General features: G+C 48.6%; 1 protein-coding gene across 8 annotated transcripts in view; it reads right to left on the bottom strand.

Moving 5' to 3' along the window:
• PRRC2A (proline rich coiled-coil 2A) overlaps positions 1 to 20563 on the bottom strand; it is a 2343739-nt gene that overhangs the window by 378632 nt on the left and 1944544 nt on the right. For all 8 annotated transcript variants that reach the window (XM_069635075.1, XM_069635076.1, XM_069635077.1 and 5 more), the window contains 2 exons: positions 12194 to 12422; positions 11772 to 11870 (listed from right to left, as the gene is read on the bottom strand). In XM_069635075.1, the coding sequence (XP_069491176.1) occupies positions 11772 to 11870; positions 12194 to 12422 (328 nt within the window). The remainder of the gene's footprint in view (positions 1 to 11771; positions 11871 to 12193; positions 12423 to 20563) is intronic.

Here is a 20563-nt window from a genome sequence, read left to right as displayed (position 1 = left end):
GAAGCTTTCTGCATCCTCCTGGACCATTGAATTGCCCATGAAACCCTGCTGCTGTGCTGAAACGCCTTTTTCTAATCAACAAGAGAAGCACTGGAAGGGATGACTTCTTCCCTTGGTTAAGTGGGAACAACTAACCCAGAGACGAACTCCACTGGACCATCTTCCCCGACAGGCTGTACTTCTTTGCTGCTGCAGGAACAGAGTGCCAGGGGTCAAGAAATCCGTAGTCTAGTGCAACATCTGTGATCCAGCCAGAAGCTCCACGAGTCTTCACAGGAGCCCCCGGAAGCAGGATGACCAGAGCTCTAATCTCCTCACCAGAGTGCAGGAGTGAAGGAAACCCAACCGATATCCAAGATTCACGGGGGTGCTGTTTACCGAGCGCTGAAATCGCGAAATGCAGTTGATCCAAAAAGAGCCAGTAGCTGCCGCCGACCTTTGAATTGCTGCGGCAGGATTCCCCAGACGTCCTCGCTCTTGTCCCCACGACTGAGGCCCCGGAACCCAGGATTTGCATTGCTGGAACCAGACAGAATGCAGCTGGATCCTCTTCTAAACAATGGTAGTGTTCTGACTTGGGGAACTTACCTCATTGTCTGTAGCTTGCTCTTCTCAGTTGAGACTTGCAGTAGCTGCGTTTCTAGAGTTTATCTCAGCTCTAACCTTCACAAGTATAACAGCTTGTGACCCTATAGTGATTTTTCTTCAACAAAAACTCTAACTTTGTGCAATACTTTATCTAAGAAGTGCCTCAGCTCCATAGACTTTGCTCCCATTGACTCTGGCTGTCCTGGCTCCCTGCAAAATCTTCAGGTCCATTTGACTTGGATTCTTACTGTTCCTCATAGGTGCAGCATTGGTTTTGATCTAATATTGCTGGGAAAGGTTTTTACCTAGATTTCATTGGAAGATTTAAAGCGCTCACATGCTCCAAGAACCCGTTTAACCCTTTTCCTTCCATTAACCTTTCCTTTCTGGGAACTCCGAATTCACAAAGTGTACTAGTGATATATAAATGCAATTACTGTCCTAGTTAGTGACGTCACCTCAGGGTGTAGGAAGTGTGTAAGAAGCACCTTTTAAGAATATCTACTAGCTTTGTATTGATTCTGAACAAGTATTTTAAAGTGTATTTGGTTGCTGCATATATTGCCTTTTTTAAAGAATGCTTATTTAAAACCGACCGTTTAATAAATAAATCATTATTTTAACTATAAACCCTCAGTGCGTTACTTGGATATTTGTATTTGTGGATTTCATTGCTACAGCTCTATAGCTCACACTTACCCCTCTTGAGATAAGTCTGGATGCTCATTCAACTATCAACTTGTGTAGTACAGACCTATACCAATAGGTGGGTTACCTAATATCAAGAGGACAAGGGTTGTGTAGTCTCCCACAGGTACTAAATCAATTCTTGCCTAAGAATAGCAACTCAGAAAATGTTCGGTATACGAATATAAAGGGTTAGGAAACACTAACAATAGCAAGTCAGCACTTTAAAAGACTTGTATTACTTTACAGAGGCTTTAACAGTCCATCCCTATCTAGTTATGAGTTCTTCAGAGTCAGATTGGAGGTAAAGCAGATAACGTACAGATGCAGAAAAGAAAGTTCCTGAGGATTCTTCAATTCCAAGTAAAGGGCTTTTGTTGGTCAAAAAAGGTTTCAGGGACCTTGCAAAGGCCCCTTATGGGCGCGCAAGCGTTAGACCTGGGCAAACGGTATGGGCGAACACTTAAACACCGGAATCAGCACCCCAGCAACAGAATGACTTGAGACATGTACTACCACAAGTCACACAGTAACTGAGGAGTGATGAACATGCAACTGGATTCTTTCACAGTGCAGCAGCTGTGGACCCAGTGTTTTGTTCCTTGGTCATAGTGATGAATGGAGGAACTTGCAGCAGAGGTTTAGAGAAAGGCCTCTCAGCCAAGGATTCTACGTGTTCCAAAATCAGTCTGTAGTTTTGGTGCCTTTTCACAGACTCCAAACGATTTACCTCTCTTGCTTGGTCCTGCTCTCGGGTGAAGTGATTTTGACGGGAGGGCGGAGGGTGGGGGGGGGAGAATCTTGCTTCCGGAGGTCAGTAAGGAGTCTACCAAACCTTTGAGAGAGTTTGTTCATGGGAAGACGATGCACTGCAGTATGATCACAGGTCCCAAGGTATTGACAGTTTGCAGCCCAGGAAGGTCGCAGATGATCGTGGAATGGCTCAAATTCCAGGTTTACTTAGGACTGATTATGCCTACCAGTCAAAGGGAGGAAGTCGTCCTCTTTGGGACTTCCCTGTAAATTCGAAAATGGGGCCGGAACAGCAGCAGTCACTTCAGCAGGCTGTACCAGTTGCTGGAAGGTGTTGCAGTTGTCTCTAGTGGTGGTCTTCGGTTCTTCTGTTCAAGTGGCCGACTCGTCTCATGCCTCAAGATCCTCACATTTTATCCAGGAACCCAGCCAATCAACACACATGCTACATTTCAGTACAGAAGAATTGAAGATCAGGGAGGGCAACTTGCGCTTTGATTAAGAGTTAATTAGGCTGTACTGCTGTACTCACATGTGGAATAAACCACACTTTTGATACTATAGATCTGTGAGAATATATGTTGATCACTAATTAACTCTTAATCAGAGTGTGAGTTGCCCCCCCCTGATCTTCAATTCTTCTGTGTATTTTACTTCACATCATAGTGGGTGATTTGTGGGGAGTGTGGCACTTGCTGCCGATACAGAATTTCACAATCAACTCAGGTTTTTGAGAGTGGTAAAGAGCACAGAGGAATCTATATCGATCCCACTAGCCTATATTTTTTACATTTCAGAACAGCCAACCTCCTAGTTGGAACAGATTCCAGGCGGGCTTCCCAACAAGAGAAAGAACAGCAGAGTTTTGGACTCCTCCCCTGCTATCTGCCCTCGCAGACACACTGGAGACTCGGCGGGCTTCACAAAGGATTCCCGCCAAAGACTAAAGTCAATCCAGGACCTCCCCCACCCAGGTTGGCAGAAGGACCAAGAAAAGACAAGCACATAAGAAATGGTGAAAGAATAAAAAAGCCACCATTGTGGGTCAATGTTGATCAATCTGTGCATAGCCGCAGCTGTGAAGACAACCTGTGAGTAAAAATAGCACAAACGTCAATATAACCCATCCACGGCCACGCTTGCCAGTAACGGGAATGTTACAGGAGCAGTGAGAAAGGGGATACAAGGTAACCCCTCAGTACTCCACATAGGGTGGCGTATGCTGATCTCACAAAAGGAAAAGCTAAGAAGGATAAAAAGGATCCCTCTAACCTTGAGAACAGTGCGGAAAATAAAATATAAAAAGGAGAGCCCAAAGGGCACCAAGCAACACTGCACAAAAGGTGCTGTAAAAGTGAAACACAGATGCCTTAAAAAGATATGGAGGAAAGCAGGACTCCATAAAACAAAGTAAACACATAATGAACAGGGTTCCCATTGTCAGAGCAAATAGAATGAATGAGGGGGAAAAAAAACTCCCTCCATTCTGGAGAACAAGAAAAGGGTCCAGAAGTCCATCAAGAAGTGCTGGGGTCTCACAGGTAGAGAGGATTTGTCAAAGAAATGAAAAATCTCCCTAACAGTTGTTGAGAGGCCTAAGAATACAACCGGCAAGTCCAGACAATTAGATGCGTCTTGCACTGGTATAGTGGGATTTGTTCAAATAAAGCCCTATTTACAAGGCTGTGAAGTGTTTGAGTTTGTTAGGCAAGATTGTGTGCAGTACCCACTGGGAGACTACAGCAACCTTGACCTCCTGGCAATAGGAACCCAACCTTTGGTACAAGTCTGTACTACACAGGTTGGTAGTGTGGCTGAGCAGCCATGCTAGTCTCAAGAGGGGTCAATGTGAGCAGTAGGGTTTTTACACAGATATTCACAGTGACAAGTATTCATGTAAACTCTTACACTCAAGGTTTGATTAAACAATTATTAATTTAACAGTCAGTTCAATAAGCCTTCTTCAGAAGGGAGCAATATATTAGCAACACACAAATACACTTCAAAATACACCCTCTCAGTTTCTCTAAATTAGCAAGTACCCATTTGGGATGTATCACAGATAGTTCCTAGACCCTGAGGTGACTTAAATAACTAGGACACCATGGACATTAATATATGAATGGTACATTTGGAACAAGTTACTTACCTGTAACTGTTGTTCTCCAGCATGGGTCTGGCATGGATTCACATGCTCATGAACATTCCCCGTCGTCAGGCTGGGAATCCTCGGTAAAGAAAAATCAGTATCAGTTTCGTTTCTGATCTGTCTTTCGTAGTAGTAACCAATCACTGATCTCTGCGTCATACTGACCACAGCCAATGCCTGCCATCTCCCTAAGCCCCGCCTCTGGCAGCCATCTTCAGATTTGGTAGCACGTGAAGTGGCAGTATGACCAAGTGAAGAGCCACAGAGGGGTAGGCGGGAGGGTTCGCATGTGAATCCATGCCAGACCCATGCTGGAGAACAACAGTTACAGGTAAGTAACTTGTTCCTTCTCCAGAATGGGGTCTGGCATGGATTCACATGCTCATGAATAAAAGAATACATAGCAGTACACACATGCACAACCATGGGAGGTGCAAAGGCTCAACATTAAGCATTACATCCAAAACTCAACATCAAGCAATTCTTACCTCCTCACCAGGCTCACCTTAGGCGAACATGTTGCGCAGCACTGCTTGGCCGACCCTGGACTCCTCCCTGGAATCCCGATCGACGCAGTAGAATTTCGTGAAGGTGTGCGTCGACCTCCACGTAGCAGCCCTGCAGATGTCCAGCAAGGGCACACCAGATAGGAATGCCGTGGTAGCTGCGATCGCTCTGGTGGAATGGGCTCTCGGACGGCAAGGCAGCGGTCGTTTTACCAACCGATGACAGTACATGATACAGCCGGAGAGCCACCTGGAAATGGAAGCCTTCGACAGAGCCTTCCCCCGATTGACAGGTCCAAAGTTCACAAAAGTTGTGACGTCTTCCGAAAACTCTTCGTGCGGTCCACGTAGAACTTCAGCGCTCTAGCCACATCCAGCGAGTGCAAAGTCCTTTCAGCCGGCGACGAAGGCGACGGGAAGAAAACAGGCAACACCAAGGGTTCGTTGAGGTGGAAGTCCGACGGCACCTTCGGCATGAAGGAAGGGTGCGTCCTGAGAACTACCCTCGTGTCGTGAAAAGTCAAGTACGGGGGCTTGCAGGAAAGGGCCTGGATCTCACCCACCCGTCGTGCAGAGGTGATGGCCACAAGAAACGCTGTATTCCACGACAAGAACTTCAACGGAGCTGAGTGAAGAGGCTCGAACGGAGGTCCCATGAGCTTGGTCAGCACCACGTTGAGCTCCCACGCCGGGCCTTCACCGGCGGGAACGATCTGAACAGTCCCTTCATGAATTCTTTCACCAGACGATGAGACCACAAAGACGTCCGTCCCGTGGTTCTGGTGTATCGGGAGATCGCAGCAAGATGAATCTTGATGGAAGCGTGCGCCAGTCTAGCCTTGGCCAGCGTCAGCAGGTACGGCAGAACTTGAGGAGCCGTAATCCGTAGAGGGTTAATCTTCTGTGCGTGGCACCAGACAGAGAACCTCTTCCATTTTTGTCCGTAGCATTTAAGAGTTGACGCCGCCCTGGCCTTTGCAAGAACCTCTCTGCAGTCGGCCGGTATGTCGTAACCTCCAAACTCTAACGCTGCAGGAGCCAGGCTTGCAAGTTCAGCGACTTCGGGTCGTGATGGAGGATGGCGCCTCCTTCTCTGGAGAGAAGATCCGCGTCCACTGGCAGCTTGATTGACGGGGACGCTGACAAGTCCAGAAGGTCCGAGAACCATATCTGCCTCAGCCACGCAGGTGCGACGAGGATCATCCTGCACCGTGACCTCTTGAGCTGGTTGATGAGCCGGATCAGCAGCGGCAATGGAGGGAATGCATATAGGAACAGGCCCTCCCAGGGGAACGAGAAAGCACCGCCCATGCTCCTCGGCTGGGGAAACCTGCTGGCGAACCTCCGGCACTTGAGTTCGTCACCGTCGCGAACAGATCGATCTGGGGTGTGCCCCACCGTCGGAAGAGGCGATCCACTAGATCCTGTCGTAGTTCCCACTCGTGGCACAAGCGCAGCTCTCTGCTGAGCGAGTCGGCGATGGTGTTTTTTATCCCTGCCAGATGGAACGGAACCAGAAACATCCATTGGGCGCCGGCCCAATGCCACAGATCCTGAGCCTCCTTGGACAGGGCTGGGGATCTGGTACCGCCCTACTTCCTGATGTAGAACATGGTGGTGGTGTTGTTGTCGGTGAAGATCCTCACCACCTTGCCCTTGAGGGACGGAAGAAAGGACCTGAGGGCCCAAAACACTGCACGGAGCTCCAGGACGTTGATATGGAGGGACTTCTCTGTCGGCAGCCAAAGGCCCCTCGCTTGCAGATTTTCGGTGTGCGCTCCCCACCCTTCCAGGGAGGCATCTGTGGTCACGGTCTTCTGGTGGCCCGAGGTCTGGAAGTCCATGCCCGCCGTCAGATGCGCGCGGGTGCCCCACCACCGGATCGCTCTAGTCGGAAGCTCTCGTCGAGTGTGATCCTGTCCTCGAAGCTGCCCGTCGTCTGGATCCAGCGAGCGTCCAGGAACTCCTGTAACGGGCGCATCCGAAGCCTGCACAGGCGGATGAGATAAATGCAAGAAGACATCATTCCGAGGAGGGACTTGATGGACCTCACCCTGGCCGCGTCCGCAACCAGCATCCGCTGCACCTTGCCCAAGATGGCCCTCGTCCTTTACTCCGACGGAGAGGCCAGACGCGACACTGTGGAGCTTCGCTCCCAGAAACAGTGCGTCTTGAGCGGGCACCAGGTGGGACTTGGCGTAGTTTATGGAGAATCCCAGGCCCGTGCGTAGTTGGACGGTCCTCGCCGTGTGCTCCACGGTGAGCTCCTTTGTCTTTGATCGGATGAGCCAGTCGTCCAGGTAGGGGTAGACGTGGATCCCCTCCAGGCGCAGCCGCACCGCCACCGGTGCGAGGCACTTGGTGAACACCCTGGGTGCCGACCTCAATCCGAAGGGAAGGGCTCTGAACTGGTAGTGGCGCCCTTGGACCACGAATCTGAGAAACTTTCGGTGTCCCTTTAGGATGGGGATATGGAAGTAAGCATCCTCCAAATCCAACGACGACAGGAAGTCGCCCTCCTCCAGTTGACCCAAGACGTGCTGGAGGGTGACCATCCGGAACTTCTGTGCCTTGATGAATTTGTTCAGTCGTCGTAGGTCCAGGATGGGACGCCATCCTCCCGTCTTCTTCTTCACGAGGAAGTATCTTGAGTAAACTCCGGAGCCCCGAAGCCTCTTAGGGACGAGCTCGATGGCGCCTTTTTTGAGCATCGCCTTTACCTCCAAGAGAAGTTGAGGGACGTGATGTTCCTTCCTGGCCAAGGGGGGGGAAGCGCGGGCACTTCTTTAGAAACTCGAGCGCGTGACCCTGGGCCAGGGCGTCCAGCACCCAACGGTCGGTGGAGATGGACTCCCACACGCTGACGAAGTTCGCCAGCCGGCCCCCCACCGGGATGCTTCGGTGGGGGCCCGACCCCACGGATGGTTCAGTCCTGCTTCGACGAGGCTTTGCCGCCTTGCCCTCCTTGGCGACGACGGCGGGGTCCGCCCGACTTGCCTCGTCCCCTGTAGGCTTCTTGCGACGACGAACGGGCCGCTTGATGATAGGTGGAAAATCCGCCGCCGGAACCTTTGGAGGCACCCTGCTTGCCTCCGCCGCTGCGAAAGGGCGGCCGTCGTTGCTGGAGAACACCAAGAGCCCGGGCCGTCTCCGTGTCAGTCTTGATGGCTTGTAGGGAATCGTCCACTGTTTTCCCAAACAGGTTGTTCCCGTCGAACGGCATGTCCAAGACTCTGGCCTGCACGTCCTGACAGAAGTCAGTTGCCTTGAACCATCCACGCCGTCTAAGGCACACGCCATTGCCCAACTGACGAAATCCAGTGTCAGCGATGTCCGTCGCTATCGTAATGGCGTGGTCCGAAGCCACTTCTCCTTCCTGCAAGATCTCTAGGGCCTCTGCCCTCTTGTCGTCTGGTAAGAAGTCCAGCAGGGGGGCGATTTTGTACCACAACTCCCTGTCCTAGCGGGCTACGATAGCCAAGGCGTTGGCAGCCTTAATCGTCATCGCTGCCGATGAGATGACTCTGCGTCCCATTGTGTCCAATTTCTTTCCCTCGCCGTCTGGCGGGGAGGTTGACGTAGAGGCCGAGGCCATCCCCGCTTTCTTCCTGGCCGCCGCAGAGATGACCGAGTCCGAGGTCGGCTGTGCCCGAAGGCACAAGGGGGCCGCATCCGGGACCCAGTACTTCTTCTCGTACCGGTCCCTTCTCGCAGGCGTTGTGGATGGGTTCTTGAGGAGGGCGAGACCCTCATCCCAGATATCGTCCAGTAGAGGTACAGCGAGGACCGTCTTCCTCTTGGTCTCGCGCCGTTGATAAAGGAAACCTTCCTTCCTCTTCTCTTCCGGACAGAGCTGGAAAAGCTCCGATGCCCTGGCGATCATGGCATGAAACGATCCAATCTCGTCGGCGGGGAAGCCCGGGGAGGAGGTGACGACGGGAGAGCCTCGTCGTAAACCTTGTCGTCTGTGCCCGTCACGGCCGTGTCAGTCCCCGTATCATCCCCACGGGTCGTGGACGGGGAGGAGGGCTGAGCAGGGCACGATGGTTGAAAAGGAGGTGGAGAATGAATCCTTCTTCTCTTAGGAGGGGGGCTTCCAGAAGGGCCTGGCTCCGGTTCCTCCGTTGGTGGTAACGGCAATCTCGTCCTCATCTCCGAGCATAAGGACTGTATAGCCAACAAAATGGCCGCCGAGTTTTCTTGCAGCACTGGTTGAGGGGAGTCCGACGGGCGGTCAGGAACCCCGTCGGCACCCTCGACGTTCTCGTCGTTTCCTACGTCGGGGTCCCTCCCGACGGGCTGGTGGTCTTCCACGCCAACGCCGTGGCTTAAGACTTCGATTAGCTCCTCCTCAGAGGTTGAGGCCGAATCCACGACAACCTCCTGCCCCCCCTTTTTCTTCTCCGGAGGTTTCAAGGGGGTCCTGTCGATGGGCATGAAAGAGGACTCCCTCTGCGGTGGCAGGGAGACTCTGGGCCCCGCGGTCGCCACCACTGGTGTAGCCTCCACAGGCTGAGCCAGGGCCGCCGCGACTGTCTCGATAGAGGCCTTGGCCGGGTGGATCAAGGCTTTCACCACCTTAGGTGCGCTCACCGCCTTCTCCTTGGGGGGAGGGTCACCGCCTCGCTCCCCCTCCGATGGGGCCTTCGAGCTCGACCGGGGTCTCTCCAGGAGCTTCGCCGGGTGCTCGGCCTTCCTCTTACCCGAGCCATAGCGTTGGCTCGTGGTTGATGGCGCCGGGGAGGATGCACCCTGCCTGGCGCCCGTAGAGCCCGACCGTTCGGCACTCCCGGTGCAAGCGGACTCGCGGTGCTTGGCCTTCTGTTGGACCCCCGTCGCCAGGGCGCCCTCAAAGGTCTTAGAAGACCGCTCGGACTACTTCTCGCCTGATGGGCTCTTCCCCAGCCAGTTGGCGAGACGCAGATGGCGGTCCTTCATGGTCCGCTCCGACATATTGCCGCAAAACGCACAGTCCTTCTCCACGTGCGTCTTGTCCTCATGCAGGCAGTAGAGGCAAAGGGAGTGTTCGTCCTCCTTAAAGACATTCTGAAGCTGGCATCCAGGGCAGACCCTGAACAGCTTTCCGGGCGTCGAGCTTCCCATCTCCTGGGCCATGATCGAGATGGGCCTGAGAAACTTCTGGAGTCCTCCAAAAGCGTGGCTCGACGAAATCTTCACCCTTGGGGGGCGTAGAAGAATCCGACACGGGTCCCCGTTGATCGGATAAAGAAACGGTGGAGCTTGAGGCTCTTTTGACCGAAAGAGAAAATGTTCCTAAGAAAAAGCGCAAAAAAAGCACTAAAGCTCGAGAGCAATAGCACGAGGATCACACACTTGAACGTGCGGTAAAAATCTGAAGATGGCTGCCAGAGGCGGGGTTTAGGGAGATGGCAGTCATTGGCTGTGGTCAGTATGACACAGAGATCAGTGATTGGTTACTACTACGAAAGAGAGATCAGAAACGAAACGGATACTGATTTTTCTTTACCGAGGATTCCCAGCCTGACGACGGGGAATATTCATGAGCATGTGAATCCATGCCAGACCCCATGCTGGAGAAAGAGCAATACTGAGTTTGGTGGCAAAGAAAGGGGTTTGGTGATAAAACAAAGGTTAAACAAATATTCTGAAGCAGGAAAATACTATTTAACCCTCCAATGCAAAGTAAATTAACCCTTTCCTGGAGGAAAGGTCAAACACTAAGTCAGAGGTAAGAAGAGTCTTTTAGGGCGTCAGGCCAGCCAATGTTAATTGAGCAAAAGTCTAAATGAACTTAAGCACTTCTTGCAGGTAAGCAAAAGTCTTGCACAATGTTTTAGAAGTCTTTGTGGAAAAATAGAATCACTTTAGGGCCACATGCTGGGAGGCTTGTGAGGGGCAAAGATGCAAGCAACTCTGCAAAAGCAACCAATTCAAGTCTCATCTGAGAACAAGCAAGGCTACACAACAAGAGGTAAATCCCCTTAGTTTTACAGTACCTTTGGTTAGAAGAAATTGGTTCCTGCTGGCTTCTGTTCCTATGTAGGTCTTCAGATCCTGTTGTGCCTGGGCCTCAGTCGTGGGGAAAAGAGGGAATACGTTGGGGACTCCTGCACTACAAATTGAAGGTCAGCGGAGGCAATGGGAAAACTTCAAATCAGCGGCACTTCGCGGTTTCAGCTCCTCGTGTCATTAGTAAATAGCAATACTGTGGTTCTCGGATACCACTTTGGACTTTCCTCGCATCTGGGGTCCAGCACTCTATTGAGGTGGCTCAGGCTTGGTCAGGCCTGCTTCCTGGGAGTCCGGAGGATCTTCCTGGACCTTGGGTCCGACTTAAAGACACTCACTCGATTCTGGCGTTTCGCTCCCTGGCACTTCGGTTCCTGCAGCAGCAATGGAAGTACAGCCAGCTCCGAGAGGATTTCCAGATGAGCATGTCTTTGGGTCTTTTGGTCCCACTAACCCAAGGGGAGAAGTCGTCCTTTGCAGGTCTTCTCTAGTCGAGGAGCTTCAGCACAGCAGCAGGGCTTCACCGGCAAACCAACAGTCTAGGAGTTGTAGCAGGCAACTTTTGAAAGCACTTCGGATTCCTTCCTCCAGTGGTCGACTCTGCCTTCCAAGCAAAAAGCCTCACCTGTTTTCTCCCATTCATTGGCAGCCTAGCTGTCAATCACACAGCAGGGTGGCTGTCCTCCGATGACAGCCCTCCAGCCAAACACGCTTGGGTGCATTCCTGTAACCAAGGAGACGAAGCACAGGAAATTTCTGGCACCTCCCTCACCTCCTGCCGCTGCCAGACATGCTGGAGTCAGTGGTGCTGTGTCACAATGTAAAGATGATGCCTATGGAGTTTGTCAGACTGCAAAGTCAAAAGAGAAACAGAATGCAAATCACAGAAGATGATAGAGTGGGAAAAGGGTCTCACTCTCTCCAGGTTAGAAATGAAAAATCCTAAAGACCAGCAAAAATGCAGGGGGGTCTCTAAGGTATAAGGGAATTAGTACATTTCTGAGAATTCTCCCTAACAGGGTTGCAGTCAAAGACTCTGATTTAAATCAATAAGCATAATTCATGCATAACTGGTGTAAATAAAATATGATACTTGCCTGTTGGGTTGGTCCAGTGGCTGACATGTAGTTATTTTGGGTGGTTTGCTGAAGCGGCGGAGAGTAGAAATCGGAAGGCGGTGTCATATCCTGCCTAACCTGGAGAGAATAAATAAAGTCTATTCAAAATACACATGGGAATCCAAACTGAAATCATTCACCTGACTAGACAAGAGTTCTGGAAACCAAGCAATTTAAAAGAAGACCCAGTCGAAAGAGTACTGATTACTACCACTCAAATTTGAAGCAAATTGATTTTTCCATAAACAAACTGCCAAGGATGAAGAGTAACCGTCAAGTCACTTGCTTACCCATTAGAGGCCTTGACCACACAAGAACAGACTGGCACACAGGATGGGTTCTTTGTACAACACGGTTCCAAATGCTGGACATACTAAATGCATAAAGTGCTGACAGCTTACCTGAAGAATCTGCTGGTCATTTGCAATCTGCGTGCTGCAATAAGGTGAATTGTAAATGAAGGATGGAGTTTGATACACCAGCCCTGCTTGCAGTTTGCCGAGTTCTGCTGCTTGCAAAGCGGAGAACTCCACATACTGTCCCTTCATGGTTATCCCAGAGAGCATAGCTGAACTATGCATGACATTGGAAGTGGCACCAGGGTTGGACTGCAGATACAGCTGCTGAGATCTGTCAAAACAAGGAAAAGATGCAATTTACTCAGAATAGTCATTACTGTTCTACTAGACTACAGTCGTCAATTCCACATACCTCTGGGATAATTCTACACTTAATGCCTAGACAATATAACCCCTTAACTGAGCAAAGTGAACATAAAATGGAAACAAACATGCAAGCATGAGAACACTTCTATTTTCCTGCCCAATTCCAGTGACTGCTGGCATATGTTCCCCAGTCCCTCAGACAACCGATTTTGTATTGTCAAGACATCCATTTAGACAGTGGGGTTGAGGAAAGAGGAACTGCAGACTAGGTGACCAGTAGCACTACAGTGAGCAAGCTACTTTCTACCAAGTCCTTGTACCCCATCAACATTCTAGTGGGAAATAAAAATCGCAAGCAAACTGGTACGTGCTTTATCCCAAAGTGCCAAGACAGAATGGCCCAACATTTCATCTACCACTGAACAAGTGAATAAAGAAAAATGCTTACAAAGAGCAGATCAATTAACAAATACTGCATGTTAGGGATATGTATTATTGTTATGCTTCATCCCCTAGTGAGGACCCCCTCAGCACTTTCTTTTTACTTGACTTCTGGATCTTTTTCTTTAAATCCTAAATGATTGGAGCCTCACTCCACTCATTCATTCTTTAAGGCTCTGTCTTTTGGAACTCTGTACTTTGTGTTCTACCTGTACTATGGAGGTGATCTACTCCATAGTTCTTAAAAGGCATCTGTATTCTTCTAATGCAGTACACAGCTCCTTATGGGCAGTGTTGCTGGGGACCCCCAGGGTCCTCCTCTAAGATTATTTTTCAATATCCCCAAGTAAGTACAGTTCCTGGGGATAGAGAGATACTTAATATCTCTCCCAAAACTTTATAAACGGATAAATTGGTACACACCACCTTCAGCGAGTGCCAAAGGGATAGCTAGTCTTAGGCAAGATGGTTTACAGTACCCTTTGGGTGCACTACAATAACCCTGACCTTTTGGCAATAGGGACCCAACCTTTGGTATAAGTCTGAACTACACAGGTTGGTAGTGTGGCTGAGCAGCCAGGCTTATCTGGAGAGGGGTCAATGTGAGTAGTAATGTTGTGACACAGAGTTTCACAGTAACAGTTATCCAAATAAACTCTTACACTCAAGGTTTCTTGATAAAAATTAATTTATTTCATAGTCAGTTGTAGAAGCTTTCTTCAGAAAGGAGCAATATATGTAACACTTATACTTCAAAACACACTGTTTCTCTAAATCAGATGATACCCATTGGGGATGGCACACAGACACTTCCTACACCCTCAGGTGACAGATAGCTAGGCCACTGTGGACATTGATTTATCACTGGTACAATTAGAGCAATACTGAGCTTTAGCAACTCTACAAGGTAACCAAGACAGGTCCCAACTAAGAGCAAGCAAGGCTACATAACAAGAGTTAAGTTATTCGACTTTACAGAACCTCTGGTTAGAAGAAAAGTTAGAAGAAAGGGTTCCAGCTCGCTTCTGTTCTTGTACAGCTCTGCAGATACTAATGTTCCTGGGCCTCAGTCGTGGCGACAAGAGGGGGGACGTCTGGGGACTCCTGCTCCGCAATGGGAAGGTCAGTGTCAGCAATGGGCAAACTTCGATGCAGCAGTTCTTCAGTGTTTCAGCTCCTCACGTCTGACAGCAAATAGCAACACTGCGGTTCTCAGATACCACTCTGGACTTTCCTCGCATCTTGGGTCGAGCACTCTTGTTGAGGGGGCTCAGACCTGGTCAGTCCTGCTTCAGGGAAGTCCGGAGGATCTTCCTGGCGCTCGGGTCCAACTTCCAAAAATCTGTTCCTCTTCCTGGAATTTCGGTTCCAGCAGGGGCAGCAGTGGAAGTACAGCCAGTCTCGAGAGGCTGTCCAGATGGGCTTATTTTGGAGTAAGGGAGTCCAAAGGATCTTCCTGAGGCTCGGGTCCGAATTTAGAGACTCTCACTCGATTCTGGTGTTCCTCTCCCTGGCACTTTGGTTCCTGCAGCAGCAATGGAAGTACAGCCAGCTCCGAGAGGATTTCCAGATGAGCTCGTACTGGGGTCGATTGGTCCCACCAACTCAAGGGGAGAAGTCGTCCTTGCAGGGCTTCTCTAGTCGAGGCGAATTTGGAAATTCAGAACAGCAGCAGGGCTTCACCAGGCAAACCAACGGTCCAGGAGTTGCAGCAGGCGTCTCTTCCAAGTTCTTCTTCTGATTCCTTCGTCCAGTGGTCGACTGCCTTCCAAGCCAAAAAGCCTCACCTATTTTGCAGGTTTCTCCCATTCATTCCAGCCTAGCTGTCAATCACACAGCAGGGTGGTTGTCCTTGCCGGGCAGCCAGCCGGCCAATCACCTTCGGGTGCATTCCTGTAACCAAGGGGATTAAGCACAGGGAGTTTTGGGCACCTACCTCACTCAGTTCCTGCCCCTGCCAGACATACTGGAGCAGAGGCGGTCTTCACTCATGAATCCCGCCAAAGCAAAACAAACATAGGGACCTAACCTGGTTTGGAGCGCAGAGTAAATCTCAAGAAGGACTTTTCCAACAAGAAATGACGAAAAAGGAAGACCAGGGCCATTTTGACAAAACGGGTACCCATGGGTACTTTACTGCAGCTGCAAACACACACAATAGTTGTAAAAAGTAAATCACTGCCACCAGCCATTCATTTTAGAAAGGGTAACAAAAATGTTACATGAGAAATTAGACAAAGGGGATACTAAGTAACCCCTCCAGCTGCGTCTAGAAAGTTACAAATATAAGTAAAGTCAATTTCACTTCACTGCTCTTGGAAACAGTAGTTTGTCCAAGAGATGGTATTTAAACCTTTGGGAAATCTGAAAGACTACCCTCTGCCACTGCACTGAAGGTGCTGTGTGTCACAATGTAAAGATGATACCTATGGAGTTTGTCTGACTCCAGAGTCAAAAGAAACAGAGTCCAAATCATAATAAAAATAAATGAGAGGGTGAGAAAAAGGGCTCACTCGCACCAGGTTAAAAATTAAAAGTCCTGAAGTCCAGCAGAAGAGCTGGGGGTCCTCTAAGGTAGAGAGGAATTAGGACATTTCTGAGAATTCTCCCTAGCACCTAGTATCCCCCTGCTCTTTACTCCTACGACTCGGTGGTGCACAATGAGGCACCCAAGTACCTACTCAGGACCCTCCTTTTGTCACCATTACTAGCGTGATTGCTCTTTGTTAGCCCTTCTTCTACCATTCTGGGGGGTGGGGAGGCGCCAAACACCCCTTTCTGTAAAATGCTGAGAGATTGCAGAGGTGTGTGCTGGAACTGTACAAAAAAGTTGATGCTTCTGGAGTGAAAAGCAAGTCGACCACAGGAATCGGAAGTAGCTGAAGAAGATGACCAGAGACACCTGCTGACCCTTTGCAACACCATAAAGCGACCACTGCGGTCCTGAACCAGTTTTCTGTGCGACAGGTGCGCGAAGAGGACGACTCCTTCCCTTTGGCTGATGGGAACAACCAGTAGCAAGAAAAACTTTGAAACAAGCAATTTCCTGAGGTCCCAGGAGCTTCCAGAGCTGAGGAACCTCAATACCAGCAGATATGCTGGCCATTTTGAGTGCGTCGTCTTGGAAAGGCTGAATCCTTCCAAATCTTTGCTGAACCCGTAAGAACACTCCAGAGATCTGATCCAACTCACCCAGACACCATCATCAGAGCGTGGGACAGCAGGAAGCGAAGACAATTGACCGGGCGATCAATGTCCTTTTTTGGTCCCACAGAACAGGCGCCAAAACCACAGAGTGAACCAAGAAATTGCTGAAAGTCGTTCTACAGGTCCTCCTTTGAGACTGCTGCTAAGAGATTGCGTCCATTGTCCTGCCTTCAGTGATCAGACTAAGGAATCCAGAGGTCGGGTCCAGAGCAGCAACATCGCGGAGCATCCAGCACAAAAATGCTCTTCTAACCTAAGGTAATGTGGGGGAAAAGGTACTGCTTACCTGATTCCATGAAGTCGCTCCAAAGCGTTGGAGTGCACGTTGAGGTGTCCAGGGCAACCCCCTCTTACCTCAGACCCAAGCCGCTGCTTGTGTGCCTTCCTCAAGTCCGTTTTAAGATCTACCTTGTTAGTTCATTTGTTGCTCCAACAACACTTTAGACTGGAAGAAATCCACAGGAACTTCATAATTAAACTGCATGAGTGCGCAATAACCGATTATACGATAACATTGTCTTTTCGCTTTCTAACGTTGCTACAAATGTAACCACGAACACACACAAAAGTGAAAGTTCCCTTTAAAGTGTACTATCAAGTATGCTAGATTCAGTGTACATACCTGCAGCTCACATCTTCCTTTTAAGGAGTCTGACTGCTCTGCCACTCTACCAAGGTCCTGAGCTAGTACAGAACGATACTAATTTGGGGGATCTACAAACCACCAGGATAGCTTGTTAGGTAGGTTTTTCATAGAAATGGTAACTCTTCCTGACCTGGACTAACCGCAGAACTTTTTGCTTTTATACCATGAGTGGGAATCGTTTTCCACACTCACAGAATATTTTAGTCTTTTTATAGGAGTCATTTGTTTGACTCTCCATTGTGTCTTTTGAAAGTTATCCTCTGACATTTTTGGCAATAAGAGCCTGTTGTTGCAGGGTTGCCCTAGGAGCTCTCATTTTAACTTTCTCTGGCTAACTGTGAGAGAATGATAGTTCCCAAGGGTAGAAAGGATCTTTGGATCCCTTTTACATTTAATTTTGTGAAACCAGCACACCCCACCTTATGTGGAGTGGTGGGGAGATGCAATGTATCCCCTTTCAGGTAAAACTAACAATTATGTTACAGGAACAAACTTACCTTCAATGGCAGCGATACCTTGTATAAATTTGGTGCACCTTTACCACGGGCTATGTCCACAACTAAAGTAAAGGCACCCAAGGGTGCTCATTTTACCAAAAGAGCCCCCCAATCTTCCTTTTCCCCATTTTAGTGTTTCTTGTTCCTCCCCTCACATCCAGGGCGGGAAATTCCTTTGTGTGATTTTTATCTTCGGAGGGAGTGCCCTGGACTCCACGCCCAGGCTCCAGTCTGTCTGTGAAAACTGCAGCCCTTTGTCTTCCTCCTTGCCTGAGAGGGGACACATTCCAGTTGGGAGCTGGCTGTCCTGATTGGACAACATGACTGTCCCCTGTTGTAAAATGAAGGGAGAGAATGCAGAAGTCGTGCTGTAGTTCTTGATAAATACTGCAAACCTGGAAGCTGAAGACAAGTCGACCACTGGAACCAAAACTAAAGAGGATGAAGGAAAAGCAGCTAAAACGATTTCCAGCGATTGGAGAGCCTACTGTGTAACTGGAGCCTGCTGTAGCCCTTCCTTCCAATCGACCTAGGGACTCCGAAAACTATGACCCTGACCCAGAGCCTGGTGAGACCCACTAGACTCGAGAAGAGCTGCATTTTGAGCCATCTTGCGCGTTGCTGCGACCTTGCGGGGCTGCAATACCCCAATACCACCAAGACCTCGAGCCACTGTGCGTTGCAGTCTTCTGAATCTCGCGAAAACTTCGTGGGCATCCTGGTGTATCTCCAGAGATACGAATTGAGTCAGAAAAGTCACCTCCACAGAGTTCTGCAACCTTGTAATGACGAGAAATCAACTGTGATTTTCTGTCTTCTGTGCTCCTTGAAAAGGTGCCAAATCCGCAGAACTGCATTCAACCGGGAGGAAAACCTTGCCTAGAGACATCTCCATTGATCCCTGCTGCAAAGTGCCTCCCAAGGTCCTGTTTTCAGTCACCACAACAAAGAATCCACTGCCAGGTATTTGGCTGCAGATCCTGAAGTCTCCTGCTGCAAAATCTTCAATACTGAGGTACTGCTTTGGCTTGGGTATGTACTTAACTTAAGCCTCTTGGAATTTCTGTGTAGCTGTGGGGTGTTTTCTGTGATGGGCAGGCCTCTCATCCAGTGCACCCAGTCCCACTGCTAGAATCCTGCTAGGGTGTCTTCTGTGAAGCCCCCAAACCCTCTTCTAACTCTAGAACTAAAGCATTCACCTGTTTGGCCAATCTTCCTAAGGAACTCTGACTTCTGCTACTTAAGAACCTATCCTGATCCTAGTGACCGCCCTTCTGCCACTGAGAACACTAATGCTCCAAGAATAAGGGAAATACTTTTAAGGGATTGGGCCTTTTGCCTAGAAAAGAAAAACAGTGTTTAAAAGTTACTTACTTGTAAAAGAGTTGGCTGGTCACTAACTAAGAGTGAACAGTTACACATGTTCTTACTTAACTCGGATAGGCGATGCACTATTCTTAAAAAGATGGTTAACGTCTTTCTTTCCTTGGAAACCGTTTTGCCATTCTAATAGAAAGAAGATGTAAAGGAATATTACTCACCTGTGATTAGGTTGTGCCCCTTCCCAAAACTAATGTGTTGGTATCACCAGATTACTCCTGTTAGGATAACTGTCTCCAACTGGGTCTTGCTTCCCCCGACTTGCTGTTCGCCTGTCCAGAATAAGCCTGCCTTAGGTTTTACCTACCTAGAATAACTTTTAGTCATTCCTTAAAGTCTAACATTGGGTTTTTGCTTTCTCTGTGCTGGTGTAGGTTGGAACAAAAAGTCTTTGGTTCCAACTGTCCTTCATAAGTCATACATAAGGTATTTGTATAGCTGGGACAGATCTAACCTGGACTTCATTGTGAGGTTAAAAAAGTATAGTATATGGGTTTTACTTACCTTGAGTTAGCTGCGTGCCATCCAAAAATAATTTACAAGAGTTACTACTCATCTCAATCTGTGTTTCACTGATCTCAAAAGCACCTGCAATAGAATATTACACCCTTAGGTTTTACTCACCTAGTATAACGGTTATCACAAAAGTAGTTATAGGTTTTTACTGTACCTGGAATAAGTGTTCCACTAATCACAAAACATATACTGTTCAATTGACCAATTGTTATTTGTTACTGAGAGTCACTGTACAACTGGTAGGGTCTAATGCCCTTGCGTTCCTGAATGTAATTGTGAAAGGAACAATTGGTTTTTACTCCATCAAGAATAGGTGTGACCTGTACTGAATGTGTATGAAACGGTTTTGACTTGCCTAGAACTACTGTTAGGTGTTTCAAATAAGGCATTTTGGTGCTGGACTAACCTTGGGCAGGACAAATACTAGTATGTAGTGGACATGTCTTCTGTGAAAGGATGGTGAGCTAAAGACTCTGGTTGAGACTCTAACCCGGGATATAGGCCGGTGGCAGAGAAACTCCCAGAACCCCCCTTGGTTTTGCTTTGGTCTGTGCACCTTCAAGCCTAGTATTGTGTTTTGATAATTGTGATTACCTATGAGTGATGGTACTTATTTACCCCTAGATTTATCTGGGCTTACCTGTATTTAAATAAATCCTTTTTTTTTTTTTTTTACAATACATAGTATTTCAGTGTTTCTTTGGACCATTTGTATTACAATTTCATTTGCACCGATTCTACAACCCTCTCTCCCTCCTAAGATAAGCCAGGCTGCTCTGTCTACGCTACCAACAAACTCAGGTGGTACAGCCTTCTACTAAGAGTAGAGTCTTGTACTCCCTCTGTTGAATGATTTTGATGAAGTTGGGTAGAACTTCAGAGGAAAATTGCCCTAACATAGCTTACTAAAGTCATACTGCCAGTAGGACTTTAGGAAAACTCCCAACAGTGCCGCCTTGCAGATCATTTCTAATGGAAAATGTCTATGAAATGCTACTGAAGCCATGGTGGCTCTTGGCAGATAAAGCAAACATCTTCAAGCATTCGTGAATATACAATGATCTATAATCAATCTATCAGATGTACTTCTTTCCAAATATATCTTACTGACAAACCTCAATTGTAAAAAGTTACTCTATACCAGGAAGGCAAACTCAAGTAGCACTAATGACAATCTCTCCACGCTATGTCCCTCATTCCTCCATCACTGCACAACCTACCCAAACTATATGCCTTGTGAAGGAGATCCACAGGTGGCATAATGTTTAATGCCACTAAATAAAAAGGTAACAAATGAAAAATTCTATTCATGGCGATTCCGGTTCTCCTAGTCCTTGCTCTCCCCCCTCCTTTCCAACTGGTTGGAGAAGCCTGCAATTGCAGGCAAGTAGGAAAGAAGCTGGAATTGAAAGATAAGCA

This window comes from Ambystoma mexicanum, chromosome 13 (genome assembly GCF_040938575.1).
Source record: "Ambystoma mexicanum isolate Mex_15411 chromosome 13, UKY_AmexF1_1, whole genome shotgun sequence".
In the NCBI taxonomy this organism is placed as follows: Eukaryota; Metazoa; Chordata; class Amphibia; order Caudata; family Ambystomatidae; genus Ambystoma; species Ambystoma mexicanum.
The sequence above is the reverse complement of the archived record's forward strand: the minus strand, read 5'-3'. Positions and strand labels throughout refer to the sequence as shown.